Source organism: Gopherus flavomarginatus, chromosome 4 (assembly GCF_025201925.1).
Source record: "Gopherus flavomarginatus isolate rGopFla2 chromosome 4, rGopFla2.mat.asm, whole genome shotgun sequence".
Taxonomy (NCBI): domain Eukaryota; kingdom Metazoa; phylum Chordata; order Testudines; family Testudinidae; genus Gopherus; species Gopherus flavomarginatus.
The window spans coordinates 58191120-58215612 of NC_066620.1; the positions used below are offsets into that span (position 1 = coordinate 58191120).

General features: G+C 43.9%; 1 protein-coding gene across 4 annotated transcripts in view; it reads left to right on the forward strand.

The window, feature by feature from the left end:
* Positions 1–24493, forward strand: part of XDH (xanthine dehydrogenase) — an 855537-nt gene that overhangs the window by 817123 nt on the left and 13921 nt on the right. For all 4 annotated transcript variants that reach the window (XM_050948429.1, XM_050948430.1, XM_050948427.1 and 1 more), the window contains 11 exons: positions 955–1078; positions 1576–1695; positions 4936–5032; positions 7061–7185; positions 8865–8998; positions 10572–10659; positions 11423–11509; positions 17757–17948; positions 18472–18617; positions 22314–22395; positions 23077–23172. In XM_050948429.1, coding sequence (XP_050804386.1) covers positions 955–1078; positions 1576–1695; positions 4936–5032; positions 7061–7185; positions 8865–8998; positions 10572–10659; positions 11423–11509; positions 17757–17948; positions 18472–18617; positions 22314–22395; positions 23077–23172 — 1291 coding nt within the window. The remainder of the gene's footprint in view (positions 1–954; positions 1079–1575; positions 1696–4935; positions 5033–7060; positions 7186–8864; positions 8999–10571; positions 10660–11422; positions 11510–17756; positions 17949–18471; positions 18618–22313; positions 22396–23076; positions 23173–24493) is intronic.

Here is a 24493-nt window from a genome sequence, read left to right on the forward strand (position 1 = left end):
AGTGGTTGGGAGTCAGACTGGAAGTCAAGCAAACTGGATTCTGTTCCTTGTGTAAACTTAGGCAAGTCACTCCACATCTCTGTGCTTCAGTTCCCCTCCGTAAACAGAGATAATAGTGCGTACATACCTTTTAGAAAGCACTTTGAAATCAGTATATTAAAACCACCACATGAGTATTTAATAGTTATTTCCTGTATTAACCATAATAATAGATATTTTCATCCTCCTTAGCATGCATTTGTCTGGAAAATGTTGGTGTACTAAGAGTTCATTGATGACTGAAGCACCTTTGATTGGCAGTAGCTGAAAACAGAATTCTGCAGAAAAAAAGTTTTAGCTAAATGTCATTGTCAGTGGTTGCTGAAACAACCATTTTATCAGACTGTTTACATGATTTTAAATTGTAATCACACTTACAGGCAAGTGTAAATGGTTTACAAGCGAGCTGAAAAATGGCCCCAACTAACCCAATACAAAGAGCTCTCTCTCTGTATATCTATTTTATCTAATTAACTAAGATATCTTGTTTATGCATTCTCTTATTGGTTAACAATTCATGTGAGTGAGATGCTTATCTCTCAGAGTAGCATATTGTAGAAGGATCTAAATATATTCCTTTATGAACTACTAATTTCTTGATGTTGACGACAACCAGACAGTCAGCCTTCCAGAGTGTTCGACCATCCCGACTCCTGGATTTCATTGGCATGATTCTTCACTGCCCTGCCCCTTGTGTAGCCATTTACACCTGTGCTAAAGCAGTACAAAGTGTTACCATTCTGATCTGGCATCACTCTACACCTGCCTGCACACCTGTGAATGACTGGACAGAGGGCAAGCGAGTCAGGGCAGAAAATCAGGCCCTGTAGAATCTTTAATATGCCATGCAAATTTATAGTGCCATGTACAAGAATAATAGTAATTCTCTGCTGTTTGTGTTCCTCACTTCTTCAGTTCTATAGATACAACTGAAGCCCAGAGTGTCCCCGGTTTTGTGTGTTTCGTCTCTGCTACAGATATTCCTGGGAGTAATGTCACTGGGATTGCTCGTGATGAACCTGTTTTTGCAGATAACACAGTATGTAGTTTCTTATCCTTTTAAAAAAAGTAGTCTGTATGGAATATAAAAGGCCAGGAGATTGTAGGGTTAACTACATCTGGGGAAGTTCTCTGCAATATGTGGAGTGAAATCTTGACTCTGTTGATGTCAATGGCAGTTTTGCTATTAACTTTGGTGGGGCCAGGTTTTCTGCCCCTGAATGTTCTTTAAACTGCAGACAGCTGCAACAAACTCACCCAGTCCTGTTACCAATGATAGAAGGTGCCATGTTTTCATGCAGTGGGATATGAGTATTTACCGACTTCCACCTGTCTGGGTGACTCTTAAGCCCCAGGTTGGTGGCAACAAATCATGAAGCTGGATTTACACTAGGGTAGATAAAATCAGAATATTTCTCACTATACTTGAAGCTGGTTTTAATTATTTGCTCAAAAAATATGTTGCACAAAAAGAAATCAATGTGAGCCTTTCAGTGATTTATTATGGTGAGTATTGGAATCTCTTTTTATGCATAGGTCACTTGTATTGGCCATATCATTGGTGGAGTGGTTGCAGACACACATGAACATTCCCGAAGAGCTGCTAAAGCTGTAAAGATCGAATATGAAGCCCTCACACCTATTGTCACCATTCAGGTAGGATGGCACAGATTTGATCATATGATTAGTCAGTCTAAGACCCTGTAATGCCTGCTTCAGTCCTGTTTTCCTGAATTTGGCTAATTGGATTGTTGTATATTAAGTCACTCATGTTTTTAGCATTTGTGACATAGCTCTATCCTGATGGGTATGGTAGAAGAGCCTAAATAAAACAAAATAAATCTCTGATATTATATTGTTTGGGAATGGAATCATAGGACTGGAAGGGGCCTCAAGAGGTCATCTAGTCCATCTCCCTGCACTCATGGCAATTTATTCCTGTGCTTAACTACCTTGACAGTTAGGAAGTTTTTCCTAATGTCCAGCTGAAACCTCTCTTGCTGCAATTTAAACACATTGCTTCTTGTCCTATCCTCAAAGATTAACAAGAACAATTTTCCTACCTTTTCCTTGTAGCAGCCTTTTATGTACTTGAAAACTGTTATGTCTCTCTCAGTTGTCTCTTCTCCAGACTAAACAAACCCAGTTTTTTTTCAATCTTTCCTCATAGGTCATGTTTTCCAGGCCTTTAATAATTTTGTTGCTCTTCTCTGGACTTTCTCTATTTTGTCTACATCTTTCCTGAAATGTGGCACCCAGAACTGGACAGTTAAGGCCTTATGAGCACAGAGTAAAGTGGAAGAATTACTACTTGTGTCTTGCTTACAACACTCCTCCTAATACATCCCAGAATGATGGTTTGCTTTCTTTTGCAAGAGAGTTGCACTATTGACTCACGTGTAGCTTGTGATCCACTATGACCCGCAGATCCCTTTCCAAAGTACTCCTTCCTAGTCAGTCATTTCCTATTTTGTATGTGTGTGCAACTGATTGTTCCTTCCTAAGTGGAGTACTTTGCATTTGTCTTTGTTGAATTTAATCCTTTTTACTTCAGACCATTTCTCCAGTTTGTCCAGATCATTTTGAATTTTAATCGTATCATCAAAAGCACTTGCAACTCCTCCCAGCTTGGGATCATCCACAAGCTTTATAAGTGTGCTCTCTATGCCATTATCTAAATCATTGATGAAGATATTGAACAGAACCAGACCTGAGCCCTGCAGGACTCTACTTGTTGTGTCCTTCCAGCTTAGGATCATAGAATATCAGGGTTGGAAAGGACCTCAGGAGGTCATCTAGTCTAACCTCCTGCTCAAAGTAGGACCAATCCCCAACTTTTTTTTTCTCCCCAGATCCCTAAATTGCCCCTTCAAGGATTGAACTCACAACCCAGCGTTTAGCAGGCCAATGCTCAAACCATTGAGCTATCTTCCCCCCTTAACTATCAGCTACTGATAACTTCTCTCTGGGAATGGTCTTCCAGCCAGTTATCACCCATTTTGTATTTCCCTAGTTTGTTTATGAGGCCATCATGTGAGACAGTATCAAAAGCCTTAGTAAAGTCAAGACCTACCACATCTACTGCTCCCCCCACATCCACGAGGCTTGTTACCCTGCTCTTGACAAATCCACGCTGACTGCTATTTATCACCTTATTATCTTCTAGGTGTTTGCAAATTGATTGCTTAATTATCTTCTCCATTATCTTTCCGGGTACAGAAATTAAGCTGACTGGTCTGTAATTCCCCAGGTTGCCCTTATTCCCTTTTTTATAGATGGGCACTATATTTGCCCTTTTCTAGTCCTCTGGAGTCTCTCCTGTCTTCCATGAGTTTTCCAAGATAATCGCTAATGGCTCAGATATCTCCTCAGCCAGCTCCTGGAGTATTCTAGGAATGCTCCAATACATACCATGTTGTGAAGGCAATGGTTCGAGTTCTGTGAAATAGTGCAGTCAGTGTGAAGTCAATGGGTGTGCACCAGGTGTATATCAGCACAGAATTTGGCTCATTTTCAATGTTCTGGGCCTGGTTCAGACGGCACACCTGGTGAGACTTCACTGGGGTTACTCCTAATTTGCAGCGGTGTGAGTGGAAAATTGAGCCCTCTAACAACATTACTGTATTAACTCTATGTGAGACTTTGCAGAACATTTTGCCTCTTTTCTAAGACTAATGAACTTAGGGAAATGCTCCCTGAAACTTACTTTATACATATCCATTGACACATTGAGAACAAACCCATGAAAATACAATCAGTCATCTAATTTCCAAAGCAGAACTCTGTGTATATACAATTCGTGACCATTGCGTGTGTTTCTGATGATACAAGCAAATGGCAATATTGAATCATAAATCACTCCTGGATAAGAGAAACAATACTGATAAGACTTATAAGTATTCTAAGGATTTAAAGTTACCATGGGATTCTAGTATCAGTGGGGTAGCCGTGTTAGTCTGGATCTGTAAAAGCAGCATTCTTTGCTGCTCATGGGATTCTAGTGAATTTTGTAATGGTAGGTGCTGCATGTTCATGTGACTTGTAACATGAAATGAGTTTATCTGACTGTACAGGTATAAAGTGGATAGATATATACATATCTTTCATTGACAGAGCTTGAATGGAGCTTTTCATGTTTTTGGAGTATTTTATGAGGAAGTTTTATGAATTCACAAACTGTATTTGAAAACTGTTCATTTTTGGAGGCTATCAAATAATTGATGTGACCTTTAGTATAAAATGTTAGATCATGGAAGGGCCCAGATTACAGCTGGTCTAAACAAATTTTTGTTCCTAATGGAAATTTTTGTCAAAAATGAAAGCATTTTCATTTTGGTGAAAATTTTCCACTGGGATAAAAACAAACAATATTTAGGCTGAAAATGGGAGTTTGCTTCTTGTGGCCCTATTCTTTTCAGGAGCTGGGATCCCTCATGGGACTATATCTCTCATAATACATCACTGTCTCCCTCTCTTGCTGAGGGGAAGATATGCATCACAGGTTCCCTGTCTGTGGTGCATTATAGGAAATGTAGTCCAGCCGGGGATCTCAGCCCACAGAGAATAATGGGAACATGATGAGCAAATGACAACTCCTATTTTTGGCCAAAACACTAAAAAAATTTTTTTTTCACAGAAAGCAGACATTTCACAATATTTTGTTGAAACCCCAATTCTCTGTCAAAGACAATTTAGATGGAAAATTTTCGACTAGCCCTAACTCAGATATCAACAGGCCTTTACAATTAAAAACGTAATTAGTCTCAAGCAGGTTTTCTTGGCTTTGTCCCACATACTTTCTCGCGAATCAGAGAAAAGTACTGATGCCACTCTGGTTGAAATATTTTGATCTACTATCTTTCCAGGAAACCTTAATGTGTAACTATGTTTTCTCAGGAAGCTATTGAGAAACAATCCTTTTATCAGTCTCCAAAGAAGATTGAGAAAGGAAATGTCCAGAAAGGATTTGAAGAATCCGATTGTGTTGTGGAAGGTGAGCACAAAGATATCCACTCTATTTTTCGAACAGATACAGATCCTTATCCTGCAACCTTCACGTGAGAAATCCCATTGAAATCAAGAGAAGCAATTGAATGAGTAAGATTTATCATGTAAATAAGGTTTGTTGGACTGGGCACAAGGTTTCATTAACTGTGTAAATAAACAATGGGTAAAACTTTCAAAAGCTTCTATATCAAATTTTCTTAAGTGACTTAGACACATTGGCTTCATCCACATGGAGAAATTGACTGGAATAGATCCCTGTGTGAACACTATTCTGGAATAAAAGTCACTTAACTATAGGCTAATTAATTACTCCACTTAGCAACTTTTATTCAGAAATAGAATGCTCAAACAAAGAGCTATACCGGAACAGTTTATTTCAGTCTGTTTCTCCATGTAGATAAGGCCTCAGAAGCTTGTGTCTCCTTAAAAATCAATGGGTTTAGGCTTCTAAGTGCCTAAATCCCTTTTTAAAATGGGGGCATAGTCCCTTTTGAAAGTTTTCCCCAATGACTTTTGGCTTTAGGTCTTGTGACAAATACAGAGCTGTCCTGTAGTAAATTATTAATATTATATATGACCTAGTGTTGCAGGGTGCACTCACCACTAGGGCACCTTCTCCTGGCTGCTCTGGGGATTAGCTCCATCCAGGTGCTGCACCCTCCTCTGGCGGTCTTTCCACCCATCTTCTTCTCTCATCTTGTGGCCCCTCTCACTCCAAGAGCTGCAGCTTCCCGTAAATGACTTGGCCTTCCGGTCAGGTCACTTTGATCCTCCCCTTCTGGTGTATCAAAGTCTTTCAAGGCAAACTGGCCCAGGCAGTCCACTCTCCACCACCTGGTGTGTGTCATTTCCTCAGTGACTGACAGGAGAACCCGGGCCTGTCTTCTACTCCAGGTTCCAGCTCTGGGGCCCTCTCAGGGCAGAGCTTGGCTGCTGATATCCTATATCTTGCTGCCTTTCCCCTAAGCCTCTCCTATCTTTCTGGCTCTCCTCCTTCTCTGGGTTTGGCAGCCCAAACTCCCTGCTCCCAGGGAGGAACTGTAGGCTACCTATCTCTGGCCCTATGCACACCTGCCTTCTCCCAGGGAGTGACTGCAGATTACTTCCCTGCAGCACCATTCTTCTCTCAGCTCCTGAGCTTTATACAGTCCCCTACTGTTCCTGTCCAACTGAGACTCATTTAATCAATCCCTGCTCCCTGACTCCTCCTCCAGGTGCAGCCAGAGGGGTTAATTGACCCATCTGGCCACCTTAACTCCCTCAAGTCATGTGTGGGGTGGAGACCCCATCACACCTAGTTATTGGGGTCTGTATGAATATCTTGATTTAACTCAAAAGGGGCATCTTTGGAATATAGGCAGGAAGGAGAAGAATAGCCACTTATCTGCAAACAATTAAGAGCTGTTCAGGGACAGTGCCAGAAGTGTTAGCTGGAACGCCTGCCTCAGCCTCCAGCCAGCCACTGGAACTAGCTTGACATGGAATAGCCATGGCTTGCCAAACACAGGAGAACAAAGAACTCTGGCAGGGATTGAAAAGGACATTCTCCCAAAGGTGAAGGAGAATCAGACACAGGAACCCGCTGTGCGGTGTCTGCCTAGGGTAACCATTATAGGATAGTAGGACCTTAGATAAGATAGCCAGGTGTGTAGACTTGATTGTTTTCTTAAAATTCCATTTCTCTAATGCTTTGTTCCTACTGCTAAATAAAAAATTTGGTTTTAAGAAGGCTGTTTGGTCACTATATATCACTGGTTACTGGCTCCCGAAGGAAAGAAACACAGGTATCCGGTTGAATCTGCAGGGTAATAAGCTGTCATAGATGGGTTGTTGTACCCAGATCCTGGTCCAATAGTGTGAGACTTGTGACATTCCACCTCAAAACAGATAAAGACATGAGGCCTATCACCTGAGGGGGTCCACTCAGAGAGACCAGAAAGGGGACAGAGCTGCAAACGGCCCTGTAGCATCACAGACTTGCATGTTTCTTCAAACCTTTTCCTTGGTTCTGTAGGGGAAATGTACATTGGTGGGCAGGAACACTTTTATCTGGAGACTAACTGCGCCATTGCCGTGCCTAAAGGTGAAGATGGAGAGATGGAACTGTTTGTGTCCACCCAGAATCCTACCACGACACAGGTAACTTCTTTTATTCACCCAGCTGTCCATGGTGAATTTGGTGCGGTGGAGATCACTCCTATTAGACTGGGATAAACTATTCATCTGCAATAGATGCTAGATTTCTCTTGTGTGAAAATAGAAAGCTGGCTCAGAGAGATGGGACTAGGCTATAAAGTCTTTTACATTTAGGTCACCAATTGCAATCCAGTTCCTGGTGGCAAGTGTTCATGTTGCAAAAAACCCTTCCATTTTAGCTTGCACTCATCCAGAGATGGGCAAACTATGGCCCGTGGGCCACAACTGGCCCATCAGACCTTTTGATCTGGCCCTCAGCTCCCGATGGGGAGCAGGGTCATGGGTTTGCTGTGTTTTGGAGCCGGAGGGGGGACATACTTCCGGGAGCTGCTTGCGGTAAGTGCTGCCTGGAGCCTGCACCCCTGAGCCCTCCTTGCACCCCCTGCCCCATCCCTGATCCTCCTCCTGCCCTCTGAAACTGTTGGTCCCAGCCTGGAGCCCCCTCCTGTATCCCCAGACTCCTCATCTCCAGCCCTACCCTGCATTCCCAGCTGGAGCCTCTGCCCCCTCCCACATCCCTACCCCCAATTTCGTGAGCATTCATGGCTCACCATACAATTTCCATACCCCGACGTGACCCTCAGGCCAAAAGGTTTGCCCATCCCTGCATTAGTTGTTGGCTATCTCAGCAGAGAGGCTGAGGGTTGAATGGGCACAGAGGCTGAATTGCACTACAGAGACAGGGGTAATATAAAACCCAATTAACTGGAATGACCCTTTCCTCTGTAGGGGTGATCCCTTCAGAATAGGATGACCAGACAGCAGGTGTGAAAAATCGAGACTGGAGACGAGGAGTAATAGGCACCTATATAAGACAAAGTCCCAAATATCTGGACTGTCCCTATAAAATTGGGACATCTGGTCACCCTACTTCAGACCAAGCAGGGAAATGTGGGGGAGCTCTGCCTGTGCTTTTGTATGCTTATGGATAAATTAAAGCCTTGAAGACAGATAGCCAATAATGTACCTCCAGTGAGCTCTACAATCACTCCAAAAAGAGACTGGACTTTTACATGGCTATTGGGAATATCCATACTTGTTATTAATTACGGTAAAACTTTTGGAATGGATATTAAACCTCATGCTTCAGATCTTGGGCCTATCTCAAACTATTAGGTCTCATCCAGGTGTCTATGTGCGGGGTAGATTATCGCACATCTGCCTTCTGCAGGGGTCTTACCCTTTCCTCAGAAGCTTTTGGTTCTGGCCACTGTTGGAGACAGGATACTGGGCTAGGTGGACTTGCTGGTCTGATCCAGCCTGGCAAATCTTCTGTTCCTTCTTAAGTTGATAAAAGACTGTATTGATAGGTAAGGAACCTAGCGAGCAGATGACTTTAGATTCCAGCTCCTTTATTACAAGCTTCCTGCCTGAAAAACACAGAGCCAGGGTCAGGTAGCCTTTGCTGCAGGTGGAGATAATGCACAAACTTGTCTGGAGGCTTTGTCTTATCTATCTATCCATCAGTCTCCTTGTATGATCCTCCCCCCATGACCACAGTGTCTGTGCTGATGCTATAGACATAGGAGAGAGAGAAAGTTAAGACAGACGCTGTTTTCATTTCTAGCTGCCAGTGCCCTCACTGCTGCCTGCATGACTAACCTCTTTCCTTTTCCCTTTAGGAGTGTGTTGCCAGTGCATTAGGGGTCCCGGCGAATCGAATTTTAGTTCGAGTGAAGAGAATGGGAGGAGGTTTTGGAGGCAAGGAGTCCAGAAGTACTCTTTTGTCAACAGCAGTAGCTGTGGCTGCATTCAAGTAAGTTTTGCTGTTGAGAGGTGGGCTCCTTTATCACCTACTTCATAGACCCAGGAGTCGCATACCATTGTCCTTTTTAACAAGATGAGGAAGGTCAGAGTGCTTTTGATTCAGGACTGGTGCTGAAACACTTGCTTCCTGGACAGAATCTTTCTCAGCTTCTTACTCCCAAAGGCTTTTAACAGGGTTGAGAATCCCTAGGGTTGGTCACTGATGGGATCCTCAGCTGGAAAGGGGAGTTTAAATGGCTTTCAAGCAGATGCAGCCCTTGAATGGTTTGTTAATACATGTGACTAGGATGGGCAGAGTAGCAGGATGATAGCCATCTCTAATATCAACTGAGGGAACCTGAAGGAAATAAAGCCGCATTGTTGATCCTTCTGTGTTTCCATATAGCTACTATATCTGAAATGCTTGGTCCCTTTCTTTCACTTCACTGATTTCCCAGCCGCTTTCAGAACCCAGCACAAACCTCACCTCAGCTACACTGTGTACCGACGGATATGGCAACCAGTTCCCCATCCTAATTCTTGCTGTTATTAGTATCCCCACACCACCACTGGTGTCTCTCTGCCTGCTCTTTCTCTGTACCCTCTGACCTTTTGATTGTACCTAGAGATGGGCCCAATCTACAGAATACTGAACCTGAATGTCAATTGCCCCCAAATTCAGGGGTGTTTGGATCTGGGGTTTTGGTTCAGACCATCATAAGGAGCATGGTCATTTGTAAAATTTGGATCAGGATTTCAAACAAATTCAAAATTTAAGGTTTTTGTTTCTGGGGCTTTGATGGGGGCCCATCTCTCATTGTCCAGTTTCCATTTTTGTAACTGAATATGTACCTTGAAGTGAGAGATGTGTGTGCAACCCGTCATAAAGCTGGGATGCATTCTGCCGAGGATACTGCTTGGAGACTGTGCTGCGGCAGTAACTTTGATGGAGTCCACTGGGGTTAGTTGCTGTGGTAGAGAAACATCTCTTGCCTTTTCTGAGGAATCAGTAAAACAATTTATTTGTTCTTCCTCTGTAAACCACATAAAGTATTTCATATCCCTGGACATTTCTGCTCTGAAACCTCAGAAAAAGCAGAGGAAAGGCAGAAGGCTCATTAGAAAGGAAGAACAACTCTTCCTCCTAAGGGATGAAATGTAAACTCGCTTAAATAACTAAACAGCTAAAGCCAGGCTGTCAAACAGAAGGCTAGTTGCTCTTAGCACCATTACATAATTAAGATGGCTAGAGGATGTTAATTAATGATGAATTACTTAATGATTAGTACCCATGTTTCTAAGAAGCCCTGGTATCTAGGCACTATTGCAAGAATATAAAACACCAAATCCCACTTTATAAGAAGAAAGATCTTAGCCTCTCCTGCCCATCAATACTGCTAATTGCTTGAGAGGAAAGACAATAATCCAGGTGATTTGTTTCCTAGCTCATGCAGCCACTGCCAATCTGCAGCTTAGTTGTAATGAAAAATCTTACAAAAAGAGAGAAGTCATTCCTTGTGCCAAGAAGGTAGCAAGTTTCAGACTCAACATGATCTCAGCATGATCAATGTATCCTTTAACAGGACTGGTCACCCCGTACGATGCATGCTGGATCGAGATGAGGATATGCTGATTACTGGTGGGAGACACTCCTTTTTGGGACACTATAAGGTACACAGATATTGTGAAGAAATATACATCTGTTATCTAGATAATGTCACATTAATGAGAGTAATTAAGTAGTGAGGTATTGTAATGAACTAGCTAGTGTGTATGTCACTGACATGTACTGGATAGACTCAGAGAGGCTCACCTGGGTCATATTCCCTACGCTGCTGACACCTAACTGAGATTCTCCTTTAGCTCAAGAAGGAAGCATTTGAGCTTTTTTGGAGCAGAAGTATCTAAGTTCTGTCTCCACTGCAACCACAACATGTGGCATATTGACAAATGTAACACTCTTTAGCTGGCCATGAATTTGTTAGTGTTCACTGATGTAAAGTTCTGTTACCTCATGTCTTCTCAAAACCCCACTGAGCTTCTCTTTATATATGACTTTTTTCTTTTGGGAGAAAAAAAGAGTGTTTGGCCACCATGAATGAATGACACTCACTCAAGAGGTGTTTCTTCTGGGGGAAGGTTGAGGCTTATTGATGGGACCCCTTGTGAGAGAAGCCTCCACTGGTACTGTCTATGATGTAGTTGTTCTGTGACCAAGCAGAAGACATCACCCCCCAGGCCTGACAAGCTGCCACCTTTTATCAACATGAGGGCCATTCAGGGTTTGGTTTTTCTTTTGGAACAAAGTTGTTGCTATGACATTTTGTCTTCTTTACCTGAGGAGTGAGATCTTCTTGTCAAGATGTCAGTAGGATGGGTTGTACGGTCTGAAGCAACTAGTGAGGATAAACCTGAAGGGACTGTTTTTACACAGGTCGGCTTCATGAAGAATGGTAAGATCAATAGTTTGGAGGTGTCATACTACAGCAACGGGGGCAACTCTGAAGATCTTTCTATGGCCGTAAGTAGGAAAAAATGTCCTGGCTGTTAACTAGAGAAACTGACCTGACAGAAATGTTGGGAAGGAAGCTTGTCTCGGTGTTTCTACATGTTAGAGACTGAGTCCTGCCACATTTTGTTTCAGAGTTGCACTCATTTTCAGCTGTCCCCAGCAACACTCACTCATTTTGTTCTCCATTGTAACTGAAGACAGAATGTGCCCATTCTGCAGTACCAATAACTGCTGTCTGAGCCAGCTCCAGCAGAGACTGTCATAACACATGGTACACAATCCTCACTATGGCTGTAAGAATTCAACTGTGCAAGAGACTTCAGGAAAGTTTACTTTATAAGACAGATGAACACAAATGGTGGCGGCAGTAGATTTGTTGCACAGTGCAATATGGATACTGTATTATCAGTATAACAATGTAGTTCCTAAAGTCATAGTTACTATATAATGAAATAAATGACCATGCATGTCTTTATTTGATATTGATAGTACTACTTAGTGCTTATATGGTGCTTTATATTTTCAAAGCACTCTGCAACCATGGACTAACATTTGGACATGATTTTATCTGTTCAATTATTACAAATAGTAAAACAACATATTGCAAAAGAACCGATTCACTTGTTCTATACACCTAGTTTACACGCATTAGATGATACAAAATGTAAAAATGTACAATAATGGAATTTTAGGGCTACAGTAGCTTTTCGACAATTTTAAACACAATTTTGGAGTTAGGTTCTTAGAGTGACCTGCATTTTGTATGTGGGACCCATTTTGCCCTGGATTACATCAGTGTCGCTCCCATTGCACTCATCGTGAGCTGGGTGGGCATGCTGTATGGGAGCACAGTGAAAGAACAAAATGGACACTGTGTAGAATCAAGCACGTGGGTTTATTACACACAGCGCTGGCGGAGTGTCAGTTTGCTTATTAGGCTCAGAGACACTACCAAACAATTGATTATAAAGGATTATATGGATTTTCCATGGGCAGAGGGAAGTAAGGGGGTGGGTTGTCCCGAGCCCCTGGATAGGTCTAGCAGCAAGACAAGGTAAGTACAGTAGCCAATAGTCAAAGATTACATAATGTCTCCGCCCATGGTTTCATGTTAACAAGTAACATACAATTAGTACGCAGGTGTTTTTCTTTAATATAAAATATATATGTTGAATTCTGATTTGAGTTCCATAGGAATGAGGTAGTTCTTCTGATTGTCCGACAGGTACATGCCTAGGGGTTAAAACAAAAAGATATTTAAAAAGTATATGGCAATAGAAACTGTTATTCCATGTTGCTCATTTGAGCTTCTAAAGGCAGGCACTGGTATCTGTGGGAAGCAGGAGGGAGGATATCATATCTCATACTGACATGTTTGAACCTCTTCCAACATAAACTCAAGGTTGATGTGTGGGGAGAGTAACCACCTCCTCTTGCCAGAGAAGTGGACACAAACATATTGGGCTCCTTTCATTCCTTTGGCCTGTTTTCAGCTTCAGATAAAAGTACCAATTATTGCTCCCCATCTGGCATTTGCAGACCAAGTTCATGTTAATAAAAAGCAAGGTTGTCTTTTGTTTGCTCTGCTTTTCTTAGCTAATATTGTTCACTGTTTACTGGGCCTCTGGCCTCTTGACCAAACTGTGGACTTTGGGCCTGTAAAAATTGCTGACACAGCCTGTATTAGGTTTTTACATAACAGCACATGGATTTTGACCCTTCACGCAGAGATTAGCTCATTGCCCATTAAGGGTCTTTTGTTATTGTTACCGAAATATTGGGTCTGCCTAGCTGAGAGCCAATTAACAGCCTGACAGGGATAAGGAAAAATGCTTTATTCTGCAGAAAAAGGAGAGCCTGTACATTGGTACAAAAGACTCTGTCTTACACAAATTTCACAAACCTTTTATACACATTCAGACAAAGATCCTTGCGTGTTAATACTTGATTGGTAAGTGTAAAATCTCATGCTCCCATTATCTGGGTAGTACTGACTGGTTTGGCGCAGGATTTTCCTGCTTTGAGGCTGAGGAAAAGAGAGAGTGCAAAAATTCAGGCAACTGTGTCCATGAGCAGTACTCACCCCCCTCCCCCCTGACCGCTTGTAATCTATTAAGGGGGGTCAGCCAGCTTTCACAATCCCCCCTTCGGGCCTGGCAAGCCCAGATTGCCAGGCCCGTTACGTAATTTACGATCAAGCTGAAGAGACAGGTACTGAGTTGTCTTACGGACAACAGAACCTTTGGTTACAGCATTATACAGACATTTTGCGCATTGTATTACTATCCAAACAATACATAGGAAGAACAGACAGAAAATAATCCATTTAACAATTGTATGGAAAAGGCCAGTAAACTATGACCCAAGGTCTGGGAGAAGGTTCTCAAAATTAAAGGTGTGATTAAGAGATATAGCATGAAAAACAACAGCAGCGTTCTTAATAGCCTGTAAATCCTGTTCAATTAAGCCAGAATGATTAACATAAAAACAGCATTTTTTCCCGATGCGAGCACAAGCCCCCCCTCTTTTAGCATTCATAGCATCTAGCACACGTCTATTTTGCATAGCTACTTCTGCTACTTCATCAATCTTTTGTTGCAACTTTTGGAAGGCGTCTATTAATGCATTAGCTGCTTTTTCAAGCTCTGCAGAAATATTTACAACTGCTCTCTTGAGCTTAGCCACCTCCAACTCAGGAATAAGTGCACGGACAAAGAATGGAATCCTGTTTGTCTGACAACTAAGGGATTGGGGCACTGACTATAAATCAGTTAGGTATACCAGGTGGTCTAATTTCCCAGATGTCTCGGTGAATAATCCAGTCCCACATGCATCCTCCCCATGGACCCGTCAGGATTCTGTATGTGGAAGCGCACACCCCCCTAACTGGTCCAAATGCTTGGAAGGAGCACTGTGAATGTCCACACTTCCACTCAGAATGTGTCCAAATATGTCTCCATGACCACAGATCGGATAGTACTCCTGATGTGTCTGTAAGGGCAGTGGGCCAAGTCTGGTGCTCAAGATCACTCCGAATGGCCATCAGCTGGTCATTCAGGAAATCCTGAATTTCTAAACATACTAGATCCCACTGCAATGCCTTCCCAGCCTCAGTGATATTCATACCATCTTTCCTTGGTGTAGTACTATATTACACCTGTTATTTATTCTCAATATTTTAAAAAGGCATTAACATTAATAGCCTAGGAGGGGGTGTATTACAGGGTAACAGGGGAGATGGCAGGGGCAACAAGGTGCCTGTGGTACCTGTCATTTTAAATCCAATTAGGGAGAGCAATACATACTGAAGGATTTATCCAGAGCACAGGGCGCAGCCTGTAGAACAAACCCCAAAATCCAATCAATACCACATTCCCAAGCATGGGTCCCACAAATTTTTCCTGCCAGTGTATAATTCTTTGTTTCTTCACCAGGGTCAGTTCTTAATGTCCTTTCTAGTCAGGAATTCCTGGACTTTGGCAATGTCAGTGGAGTGAACGTTCCTTCTTCTTCCCAGAAACAGTCATGGTTCAGCATCCTACAGGGGAGAGGTTACCAGCACATCACCCTGTAATGGTTTTGCTGCTTCTAGAAAAATTCAAAGGCACAGTAGATCTGTCAGTGGACAAGGGAGAGGTTACTAGCACTTCACCTTGTACTTTTCCCCTGCTGTCCAGAAGGCACAGTGGAGCTGGAAGGAGAAATAGGCTAATCATCAGTAAGATAATCCTCCCGAGGGGGAGGGGTCTTTTTGCAGTGAGAATCATGGGTCCATGCAGTCAGTCTTTGGCACTTCACAGTGGTGTTGATAGTCAGCAAGACTTAATAAGGGCCTTTTCAGCATGGAGCCAAAGCAGTCTTTTGTTGGTGGACCTTTACATTGATCCAGTCTCCTGATTCCAAGGAGTGGCAGGGCTGCTAGGGTCTTTGGGTAGCGCTTCTTTACCTGTGAGAAAAGGAACCTAACACATTTCATTAGTACCTGGCAGTGTTTTGCAGATCTCATAGCTGCTTGGGCACGTTCACCCCCCCCCCCCCTCTTTTCTTGGTTATCAGCCAAGTCTTAGCTGTGAGCAGTGTCCTTGAATGGAGCCAGTGTCTTATCTTCAGCCTGCTAGCTATTATTTTTTTCTTTCCAGTTAACTCATTCTGTTCTTTTTCCTTCTCCCTTTTTGGCTTCTTTTTAACCTACAAAGGAAACTTCTACTCTTCACTCATACACCTTTTCCCAACAACAAACACATAAACATTGCCATTATACAGTACATTAGTCTTATTATTCAATGTATGCCACATATACGCTTCCACTAAAATAACCTTATTACAGAGCTTTGGAGCAACAAGCTAGGACAAGCACACCCACTTAGAGGAGTTCATTCAATTCAACCCTTCTGCCTGATTCCAAACCAGACCATCCCATAAAAACACTAAACACAACAATTCTGGCCACAAGACAAACACCACAAGACAGAACATAGAACACAAAACATAATTCCTAACATAAGACCCACCCATCTGTCTGCTGACACTCAAACAGAAAAGAGAATTACACAGAGAACAGAGGGAATTACAGTCTAATCCAGGTTTTTCTACTTCTATTACACTGACCGCTACAGGGGACAGGACAGAAGGATCTCAATTCGACCTCAGATCTTCCTCGCGCGCATGGCTTCCACTCCGAGGAATTACGAACGAGAGGTTCAGTTCCGCCCACACTCCTAATGCCCAAATGTATACAGAGCAGAAAAACAACAGTAACCAGTTAAACAGAAGAGAACCAGAACCAGATAAGAGGCCCGCCTCTAACCAGAACCAGATAGTATTTCCTTATCCTATTAGGGCTCACCTTATCGGAGCACAAACCCCAGGGGCTGCGGAGAAGTGAGGAAGAGGGATTAAGCACGCCAGTGGCACCGCTCCTAGTTCGCCGCAGCTGTCTGGAGTCCAATGTCCGAGCTAGGAGAGTCCTGGCGGAGCCGCCAGAAACTGTTACCGAAATATCGGGTCTGCCTAGTTGAGAGCCAATTCACAGCCTGACAGGGATAAGGAAAAATGCTTTATTCTGCAGAAAAAGGAGAGCCTGTACATTGGTACAAAAGACTCTGTCTTACATAAATTTCACAAACTTTTTATACACATTCAGACAAAGATCCTTGCGTGTTAATACTTGATTGGTAAGTGTAAAATCTCATGCTCCCATTATCTGGGTAGTACTGACTGGTTTGGCGCAGGATTTTCCTGCTTTGAGGCAGAGGAAAAGAGAGAGTGCAAAAATTCAGGCTACTGTGTCCATGAGCAGTACTCACCCCTCTCCCCCACTGGCCACTTGTAATCTATTAAGGGGGGTCAGCCAGCTTTCACATTATTAAAATAGGATGGGATTTTTAAAAGTGCTCAGCATTGGCCTCACTCTGTTCATAGAATATCAGGGTTGAAAGGGACCTCAGGAGGTCATCTAGTCCAACCTCCTGCTCAAAGCAGGACCAATCCCCAAAAGCAGGACCAATCCCTGTTGAAGTCAATGGTAAAACTCCCTTGGACTTGAGTGGGAGCTGAGTTGCACCTATGCTGAGTGCTTTTGAAAACCTCACCCTAGTGCTGGCAGTGTGCTTGGTGCTGTACAAGACAGAAAGGAAGGGAAGGGACCTGATCCTGCAAACACTACATGACCACCCTTACTCATGCAGTCATCCTCATTCTTATGGGCCCAGATTCTGCTTCCCTTATTCACACTGAAGCCAGCAGGGCTACTTGCTCAGTAACATACTACTCAACCTGCGTAAGGGTAGCAAAGTCAGGCTCACAAATAGTGCCTCTTTAAGGGCTGGATTGTGGCATTTAGCTGCAGTCCAGATTAGGGGCCAATGTGGGGCAGCACCATCCCAGGAGGAGTTTTCAGAAGGACTTTGCTCCAGGAGTCACAATACCTCCTAGAGCTCCACAGAGCACAGTGTATGTGTACACACTGCGCTATCCTTTGGGAAGCTGCAGCAAACTCCTCCTTCTGGGGTGCGGCAACTCCATGTGCCCGTGCAGTCCAGGTTGGAGCCTGGCCTTGCTTCCTGCACTGCTTTCCTTTGGGGTGATTTGCATCCCAGGGCTCACACAGAAAGCAGTCCTCCTTTTGTAAATTAGCCCTTGCTGCCTTATTGAATCATATCACTGCTTTAGCAAGACGTGTAAAATCTGACATGGGATTTACGTTAAGTGATTCTCTCTCACCGCCACCCCCGGTTTTGTATTTCTTTTTCATTAGGTTATGGACAGAGCTTTGTTTCACCTGGATAACTCTTACAACATTCCCAACGTCAAAGGTGTGGGTACAGTTTGCAAGACTAACTTGCCCTCCAACACAGCATTTCGTGGCTTTGGAGGTCCCCAGGGAATGATGGTCACTGAGTGCTGGATGAGTGACATTATCCTGATGTGTGGTTTGCCAGCCGAGCAGGTATAAATCAATTGAAACTGTAGTGCAGCATTTTAGCTAAGTCTTGGGAATTTGACACACAACTACAACTAGATATTAAGCACAGGAAATCTCTATTTGTTTTTGTTATGGGTCCCAGTTATGTGCCCATTGAAGTCAATAGGCCAAATTGCAATCTGGATCATTATCTTCTGCCTCACTGAATTTCCTTTGTCATTTCAGTTGTGTCTCATTCTGTAACTCCAGCTTTAAGGCTCAGATTTTCAAAGGGACCTAAGGCAATTAGGAACCCAAATCCCACCAAAAGGAATTTGAATTCCTATATCACTTAGGCTTCCTTGAAAATCCTGCTCTAAATTCTTGTCACCAGGTTTTCTCATGAACGAATCACGGACTTTCAACATATTTTTCAGTGGAGCCAGAAAAGGAGGAGGAACAATTAAAGTCCAATTTGTTCTTGATATTATTTAATAAAAAGACTTGGACTAAAGCACTGATTTCATTATTCATAATGAGCCCTATCAATATTTCTTTCTTTGGGAAGGTGCGAAAGCTGAATCTTTACAATGAAGGAGACCTGACCCATTTTAACCAAAAGCTTGAAGAGTTCACTTTGCAGAGATGCTGGGAAGAGTGTCTAGTGAACTCAGAGTATTACCACAGAAGGAAAATCATTGATGAATTCAATAGGTAGGTGTTTTACTCTCTGCCGAGATAACAGGCACTAAAGTCCAATCAGTAACCTGGGTGATTTAGAGTCAAAGTCATGTGGTAAAGGTGTGACTTTTCCCCCCCTTTTCTTTTCTTGAAGTCTCTTCAGTCCCATTGTGAGAAGGACCCTTAGTACTATAGTGGGTCAAGGTCATCCTATTGACTTGCACCTGGGATTAATTGGCCTAATGCTTTACATTAGTATCCTAGAAAGGTAGGGCTGCAATGAACCTGTTATATTCAGTTAGATGAAATGAATGGGCCACAGGTGTTAATGTAACCATGCCAGTGTCCAACATTAAACAGTGTTAAACAAAGTTAGGGGTTTGGAATATAAAGACATGAGGCTTCTTAGTACCATGGAGAGCACACCATTAAAAATCTTGTACTAACCCTGTATTAATGATACAGAAAAGAAGGAGAAGCAGTTAAGACATGTAAAATGTAAAGTATTAAATAAGGCATTGATTTTAACAACACCCCTTATCCGCTTTCCTTTTAGCTGGAGGGAGTGGTTAGGATTGTCTGACAGTCTCTTAGATGGTATCAGAGACGGTAATGATCCTTTTGGGGAAAAGAGAAGGTAGATGAGATGGGCTGAAGTGGTGGTTGTTGATGCTGCTGTTAAAGCCCGATCCTATTTCATCCCAGTTGGTGGTTGGGATTCAGATGGTGCCGATAGAGGTGGCAATGTTATTTGGCTCTCTCTCTCTCTGGCCTGATCTGGTCAGGACATCCCTCAGGATTAGGATGGCGAAGGAGATAGTGGGTGTGGCAGATAGGATGGTGAAACTCACCTCAGTAGCTTCCAATAGATCTTCCTCTTCGTCTGTTCTTTCTGTATTTTCTTTTCCCCTCCAAAATCTTGTCCTTTAAGGACCCATAAAGGGTGTAATGGGTGGAATAGCCCATCCCCTTATTATTTTGTCCACCCATTAGGCCTAATATTTGACACACTAATTTCGGTTCATTAACTTGTGGCTCCACGTCATTTGTTTTTTAACAAGCATAATTTCAACAGCCCTTGGATTATATCAATGTGGCTTTTTGTTTGGACTAATTTAGTCTCTGTCTGGTTCTTTTGCCTCTGTTTGTAACATTCCTTCTTGAAAATAACTTGACCTACTTTCCATGGTAAATGTATAAGCAAGCTAAAGTTATAGACCAATTGTCACAGCAGACCTTGAGAGGTCATCTAGCCCATCACCCTGCACTGAGGCTGGATTCAGTATATGTAGGGTATCTCTGACAGATGTTTGTCTAACCTGTTCTTAAAAACCTCCCATGACGGGGATTTCACAACCTCCCTGGGTAACCTATTCCCAGTACTTAACTAGCCCTAGACTTAGAAAGCTTTTCCTAATATCTAAACCAATGGTTCTCAGTCTTAGTTGATCAGGCCTCCCTTCTTTGTGTCTGTAGTCGTTTATGTGCCCTGCCCCTGCCAAGGACATATACAGCAACCCAGCTCTAAAGGCAAAGTGGTGAGCAGCGGTTGCTGGCTGGGTGCTCAGCTCTGAAGGCTGTGGCACTCCAGCAGTGGTACAGAAGTAAGGGTGGCAATATGGATTTGTCAATATCACTCTCACAGCAGACTTAAAGGTAAGGGTGCAGCCGCGCAGAAGCAAGGGAAGCAATGTGAAAAGTGATATTTATCATCACTTTTCACAGCAGACTTAGCGCCCCATTGCCATCCTTATTTCTGTACTGCCGCTGCCACCCTGGGGCTGACAGCCGGAGACCTGCTGCCTCCTGGTGAGAGGGAAGAGAGCCTGACCCCAAGCCTGGACTTCCTCCTGGTGAGGGATTGAGGGGTGGGAAGGAGAGCTCCAATCCAGGGGGTGGGGCTCTGGCTGGCCCCTTTATCCCCACCTCCCGGGTGTGCATGGCCCTTCTGCATGAGCCCCAGCCACCCGGGGCTGACAGCCAGAGCTCTTTTTGAAAAAAAAAAAAAAGCACACAGCTCGTGCCTCCCTTGACACATTCCTGTGCCTCCCTTAGGAGGCCTGCCCCATAGTTTGAGATCTGCTGATCTAAACTAAATCTCCCTCACTGCAAATTAAGCAGATTGTTTTTTGTCCCACCCTTGGTGAACATGGAGAGCAACTGGTCACTGTTCTCTTTATCACCAGCCTTTTACATATTTGAAGACTGTTATGAGATCCCCCCTCAGCCTTCTCATCTTTAAGCTAAACATGCCCAATTCTTTCAGCCTTTCCTCACAGGTCACATTTTTAAAATCTCTTATTATTTTTGTAGCTGTCCTTTGAACTCTCTGCAATTTGCCCACATCTTTCTTAAAGGGCAGTCTCCAAACTGGACATAATGCTCGAGGATGAGGCCTTACCAGTGTTGCCTAGAATGGGACAATAAGCTCCTGTGACTTGCATACGACTAGGGTTGCCAACTTTCTAATCACACAAAACCAAACATCCTATCCTGTCCCTTCTCGAGGCCCTGCCATGCTCCTTCTCAGAGGCCCTGCCTCTGCCCTGCCCCTTCTCAGAGGCCACATCCCCATTCAGTCCATCCTCCCTCCCGCTGTCACTTGCTCTCCTCCACCCACTCTCATTTTCACTGGGCTGGGGCAGGGGTTTGGGGTGTGGGAGGGGCTGAGGGCTCCTGCTGGGGGTGCGGTCTCTGGGGTGGGGCAAGAAATGAGGGGTTCAGGGTGCAGGAGGGGGCCCTGGGCTGGAGCAGGATGTTGGGGTGCAGGAGGGGGTGAGGGCTCTGTCTGGGGGTGCAGGATCTGTGGTGGGGCTATGGATGAGGGGTTTGGGGTGCAGGACGGGGCTCAGGGCTGGGGCAAGGGTGCAGGCTCTGGGAGGAAGTTAGGGTGCAGGAGAGGATGCAGGGCTGGGGCAGGGGGTTGGGGTGTGGGAGGGCGTTCAGGGCACAGGCTCCTGCCAGGCAGTTCTTACCTCAGGCAGCTCCGAGTCGGCAGCACAGCAGGGCTAAGGCAGGCTCCCTGCCTGCTCTGGCTCCATGCGGCTCCCATGCAGCCGGCTCCCATGCGGCCAGCATGTCCCTGCAGCCCCTAGGCTGAGGGGCCAGGAGGCTCTGCACGCTGCCGGCACCCACAAGTGCCACCCCTGCAGCTCCCATTGGCCATGGTTCCCGGCCAGTGGGAGCTGCGGAGCCAGTGCTGGGGGTGGGGGCAGCGTGCAGAGCTTCCCTGATCACCCCTCCGTCTAGGGGCTGCAGGGACATGCAGGCCACTTCCAGCAGCTGCGCAGAACCAGGGCAGTCAGGGATCCTGCCTTAGCCCTGCTGCATCGCTGACCAGACTTTTAATGGGCCGGTCAGTGGTGCTGACTTGAGCTGCCAGGATCCCTTTTTACCGAGTGTTCTAGTCCAAAACCAGATGCCTGGCAACCCATCGTACAACCATCCTGTTGTTAATATAGCCCAGAATATCAGCCTTTTTCCCAGTTGCATCACGTTGGTGACTCATATTAAATTTTTGACCCACTATAACCCCAGAGTTTTTTCAGCAGTACTGTTGCCTTACTAATTATTTCCCATTTTGTAGTTGTGCATTTGATTTTTTTCCTTCCTCACTGTAGTAGATTGTATTTGTCTTTACTGAATTAGAGGAAAGCACAATGTCCTATTTAGGATGAAAGCCTGACAGAAGAGAGCTGAAGGAGTACTAACGGTGCTTTGTTCTTTCAGACAAAATCGCTGGAAGAAGAGGGGGATAGCCATTATTCCTACGAAGTTTGGGATCAGCTTCACTCTTTCCTTTTTGAATCAGGTCCGCAAGTCTCATTAATTTGCAGGAGATTAACTAGATGTTATGCTCACCAGTCCAGGTTCTCCTTCTGTATCCTTCTCTGAAAGTCCCCACTGGATAAATGACATGACTCTTTCAAAACCAATGCAGACATTATATGCCACAGTTACTGGTTTAAATATGTCCAGAAGACCCTACGGCACAGCCCGTTTCATGCTCCCGCCCACCCCAATCTCTTAAAAAATAATAGCAGTGTTAAGCATGCTGGCTTTGTTGAAATTCAGTAATCGTTATTGTCCATACACATCTTGGGCTAGCTGGATTTTGGGTGATGCTGTCAGGTTTGGATGAGAGGGTGCTCCTCTGTTTCACAAGTAACTAACAGCAGGTTCATTTTGGCTTATCCAGCTCCCATAGCTGAAAACTGCGGCTGATGTTTTGATTCTGTAATTTGAACCTAGTTATACTGATGATTGTGGGCCAAATTCATTGTGAGTCTGAACACCGTTGGCCTCAGAGGATTATACCAAAGAGGAGCATGATCCCCCTGAGTTTGACTCTGATAGCTTTTACACCAGATTTGCCTCTTTAGTCTAGTCCCAAAGTCTGCTTTTATTTGTGTGCCCTGGAACTGAAATCTGCCAGGTAATTTACTAGCTCATTTATGGTGACTCTTTATCTTTTTAATAATCCCTGTTACAGGCTGGGGCTCTGGTACATGTGTATACAGATGGTTCAGTACTACTTACACATGGTGGGACTGAGATGGGTCAAGGACTTCACACCAAGATGATCCAGGTAATGATGAGTTTAGACACATTACCATGAGACCTCTTTTAAAACAAATTCCAATCTCACTTCCCTAATATTCTTTCAACAGGCAGAAGGGAGCTGCTGTAATGGCTTGTAGGTTTACATAGGGACCTAAACTCTAATAATCACCCTCATTGCATCAGCACCAGTGCTAGATTTCTAAAATGGTGTTGTAATGGGAAGTGAAGATTATAATCTGCATTATCTATACACATTGGTTTACACTAATATGTTCAGTTTAATGTAGCTGTGCAGACTATGCAGTATGAATAAAGCTGTACTCTTTATTGCCAGAAGCTACATCTTTTCCTTTTGATCCTATAAAACTGTAATTTTCACATGATATTTAAACTAATATTTCTTTTTGTCTTTTGTATTTTGACATATCTTGTTAAACTTTTAATGAAGAGAGATGTTGATTTTATGGCAGTGTGAATTTGGAGGAATTCCACTGATGTTGATGGAGTTACTCTAGATCAGGGATTGGTAACCTTTGGCACGCGGCCTGTCAGGCAAAGCCACAGGCAGACCGGTATGGTTTGTTTACCTGCAGCATCCGCAGGTTCAGCCGATCGCAGCTCTTACTGGCCGCGGGTTACCGTTCCTGGCCAATGGGGGCTGTGGAAAGTGGTGCGCGTCCAGGGATTTGCTGGCAACTGCTTCCCACAGCCCCCATTGGCCTGGAATGGCAACCCACCGCGAGTAGGAGCTGCGATCAGCTGAACCTGTGGACACTGCAGGTAAACAAACTGTCTCGGACCACCAGCAGCTTTCCCTGATGGGCCACATGCCAAAGGTTGCTGATCCCTGCTCTAGATTTACATTGGGATACGCAAAATTAGGATCTGACTTAATTATCTTTAAAAGGCTTTGCTAGAGATGGGGGAATCTGAAACCCATAATTCAGAACATTTTAGAACTTAATGGGTTCTAGAATTCTGTGGGTGAAATCCTCTCTCCATTGAAGTCAATGGCAAAACTCTCACGGACTTCTGAGGAACCAAGATTTCACCCTAAGACTCGAAGAACATGTTAAGGTTTTATTTCACGTCTAAGAGAGAGATGTTTAGAAATCTTTTACCCCAAACTTCTGGGCTCTTCCATTGCTCCTTCTCACTATGATTTCCCATAACCTGGTCTGTGACACTACATGACATATATAAAGCCAGTTATCTGGAAGTCATTGTGACCTATTCATGCAGGACAGTATTGCAGCAAGCATCATCTTCTGATAACCAGAAGCTTTTGCACAATGGCTCATTTAAACAGAGTGCCAAGTAGATCGTAATGTTTTTGAGTTTGAAAT